The sequence below is a fragment of the Nothoprocta perdicaria genome, unplaced genomic scaffold (assembly GCF_003342845.1).
Source record: "Nothoprocta perdicaria isolate Ctin4 unplaced genomic scaffold, notPer1 scaffold_33, whole genome shotgun sequence".
Classification (NCBI taxonomy): domain Eukaryota; kingdom Metazoa; phylum Chordata; class Aves; order Tinamiformes; family Tinamidae; genus Nothoprocta; species Nothoprocta perdicaria.
In genome coordinates this window covers 2,123,018-2,126,023 of record NW_020455566.1, presented here as the reverse complement: position 1 = coordinate 2,126,023, position 3,006 = coordinate 2,123,018, and the positions used below count along the sequence as shown (strand labels likewise).

The window sequence follows — 3,006 nt, the reverse complement described above, 5'->3', positions numbered from 1 at the left end:
GCCGCCCGCAGCCGAGAGGCGGCGGAGCCTCCGCGGAGCGCGGGCGGGCGGCGGATGCAAAATGGCTCCGTTGCGGCTCTGCCGCCTCCTCCCGGCCCGGCCCCGCCGCACCGGGACCCCCTGCCCGCGCGGCGGGCGGGGGCGGCGAGCGCCGCCTGTCACGAGCTGCTCGGGGCTCAGCCGGGCGGGGGGACACGCGTCGCGCCGGGGCTGCCCCGCGCTCTGCCCCGCTGCGGCCAGGTGGGAGTGCGGGGAGGGCAACGTCGTTAAGGGCTCGTTCTGCGCTGCAGCGGGGAGACGTGCGGTGCGGGCCAAGCCCCGGGGGATACGGGTGGCCCTCGCACCTSCTCTTGTCTCCCTTTTCACCCAGGGCCCAGTGGGGCCCCATCCGTCACCGGCAGGAGCGCCAGGGCCGAAGGCACCGTCTCCGTGTGGCCAAGAGCTGATGGTGGCAGCCCCTGCGCGGGACCCACCGGGTGCGAGGGGACGTTCAGCCGCTCTGCAGCCCCGCGGAGCCTGGGTGGCTGCAGGAGGAGCCACTGCAGATGGAGCGAAGACACGGCTGTGCCGGGTCCCCTGCTCCTGGTGTCATACCACATCAGCACCCAGCTCTCTTTGCACCGCAGAGCAGGTGGGTTCCCCTCTGGAAACCTCTTTTCCGTGGGGCCAACAGCTCTGGGCCCACCTGCTCCCATCCTCCTCCTCTTCTGCAGKTGCTCCTGCTCCCTTTAAGGGAGCCAAGGGATGGAGCATGTGGAGCCTGTGCCCCYGGGCGAGAAGCTCCCGCGTGTCTGCGGCCCCCGCGGTCCCTCGCTGCAGAGGCGGGAGAGAGGAGACGGGGCCGGGAAAACACCAGCTCCCTCCCACGCAGCCGCCTCCTCCTGCTCTTCCAGCTCCAGAGCAAGGGCGGGAGCAGCAGGAGCGGCGCTGGAGCTGGGGAGGGCACGAGACCCCCAGGACTCCCTATGCCCCCCAGCTCGCCAAGCCCAGCTCCGTGGCTCCAAGGGACTCACCATCAAAGAGACTCGCCAACAGTCGCCTTGCTCATTTTAATCATGAGCAGGGAGGAGGCAGCATGAGGCCAGGTCCCCTGGGAACGGGACACGGGGCCCAGCTCCCATGCAAGGGCCCAGCTCCCGTGTCCCAAATGCATCCCCCCCAGTCCTCGCTTCCCTGCAGCCTCTGCAGGCAGCAGGTCAACCCTCGCATTGGGGGCAAACCCACCTTGGGACACCCAGCCCCTTCTCCACACGGCTGCAGTGATGCAGGGAAGCGGCAGCAGCAGCGCAGGCGGCTACAAGGAGGCGCCAGTCACCACCAGCCAGGTATCTGGATCCCCCAGGGGATCCAGAGGGGCAGCGTGAGGTTGAAGAGGACGTTGGCCAGCACGAGGTTGACGAGGCAGATGCAGGTGGCCTTCGTCCCCATGCTGCTGCGCAGGAAGACCAGCAGCCCCACGCAGTATGTGGTGGGCACCAGCACCGATGGCAGCGGGTGCCCGGGCATGCGCTGGGCCTTGCGCGCCGGCGCCGACACGTTCATCTCTGCAAAGCGCGCGGGGTCGGCGGGGAAGCAGCGCCCAGCTCGGCTGCTCCAGGAGCCGGGCCCGCTCGTCCCTACCTGCTGCTCCATGGCCGTRTCGCCTCCTCGCTGCTCTGAGCCATCTGCTGCCGTCCCGCAGCCTTTAACGGGCACAGGGAGGCAGCCAAGGGCTAAGCCGGGYGCAGCGGGGGCGGCCCAGGCACCTGGGCGCATTCGTAACCGGGGATCCCAGCACGGAGCTGCACTAAGACCCCGCGGCAACGGCCAGGCCCCTTCCCGCCCCTGCCATCCTGCCCCGTGAACGGCTCCTGTGTGACCTCCCAACAAGGGCCCCTTTCAGGCCCTGCAGAGCTGCCTYGCTGCCACCAGCGGGAACGGGGGCTCAGGTGCCCCTCAGCCACCCCAGTGCCAGTGGGTCCGGGCACARCGGGCGGCCTGGGAACGACTCCTCCCATAGCGGAGGCGCCAGGGCTGGGCCGGCAGCGCAGGACGCCCAGGGCCGCACGAGCACCGTGTGGGGTCGTTTCAGCACTCAGCAGCTGGGGAAAGGAGGGGGCGATCCAAGGATCAATGCAGGAATTGGCCTCCGTGCCATGCAGCTGGAGGCAGCGGGAACAGAGGCACAGCAGCCCAGGCCCCTGGACAGGGCCACCAGGATCCCMCTGCAGCTGCCTTGGTGTTTCGTGTCCATAACCGGTTGCAGGCCAGGCTGGCAGGGCCGGGTGGTGGCTCCTTGGGGACACGGTGCTCGGTCTCCCAAGCCCAGTGGCACTAGGGACCCCCCAGCACCTCCTCGTTGTGCTCTCGGCCGGGAAAGGCACCTGGCTGAACTCCTGGCATGATAAAGCAGGGGAGGCAACAGCTGAAAAACAGAGGCTTTATTAAAAAAATGCAAGAGTCCCCCAGAGCGGGGCCAGCCCCCCAGCCCACAGAGCCAGCCCCGCTGCGGGCTGCAGGGGCCGCAAGGCGCCTTGCACCAAGCGACGTCCCAGGCGCGTTTCGGGGGGTCACTCGAACTTGCGCTTGGCAGGGGCCGCGCGGCCGCGCACGTTGAGCAGCAGCAGGAGGCCGAGGCAGACGGTGGCCGGGGCGCACATGGCCAGGGGCTCCTTGAGCACCAGCAGGGTGTAGATGGCACCTGGGGCGAGGAGCGGGGGCTGCGTGGGCGAGGGCGCCGCGGGGACCCCCGGCCCGTGTCGGCGGCGCCGCTCGCCGGGCTCTCACCCATCATGACGACGGAGAGCACGAAGTTACTGATCTCCTGCAGGAGCTGCGGCCCCACGGCCAGCAGCAGCCCGGCCGCCAGCTCCAGCCAGCCGACGGCCTCCCGGTAGCGCGCGGGCTCGGGCTGGTAACCCCACTCCTTGAGCGGGAAGACGCGGGCGAAGCGGCCGAACTGCTCCCGCTGCGGGTCGGGCCGCGGGGCTCAGCGCGGGCCGCTCCGCGGGGCCCCGACCCGCAGCG

The 3,006-nt window shown here is 70.2% G+C and overlaps 1 protein-coding gene across 1 annotated transcript in view; it reads right to left on the bottom strand.

Moving 5' to 3' along the window:
- Positions 1 to 2,405: 2,405 nt before the first annotated feature.
- TMEM35B (transmembrane protein 35B) overlaps positions 2,406 to 3,006 on the bottom strand; it is a 3,635-nt gene continuing 3,034 nt past the window's right edge. The window contains exons 3-4 of the mRNA XM_026043485.1: positions 2,767 to 2,938; positions 2,406 to 2,680 (exon numbers count right to left, since the gene is read on the bottom strand). Coding sequence (XP_025899270.1) covers positions 2,550 to 2,680; positions 2,767 to 2,938 — 303 coding nt within the window. The 3' untranslated portion in view covers positions 2,406 to 2,549. The remainder of the gene's footprint in view (positions 2,681 to 2,766; positions 2,939 to 3,006) is intronic.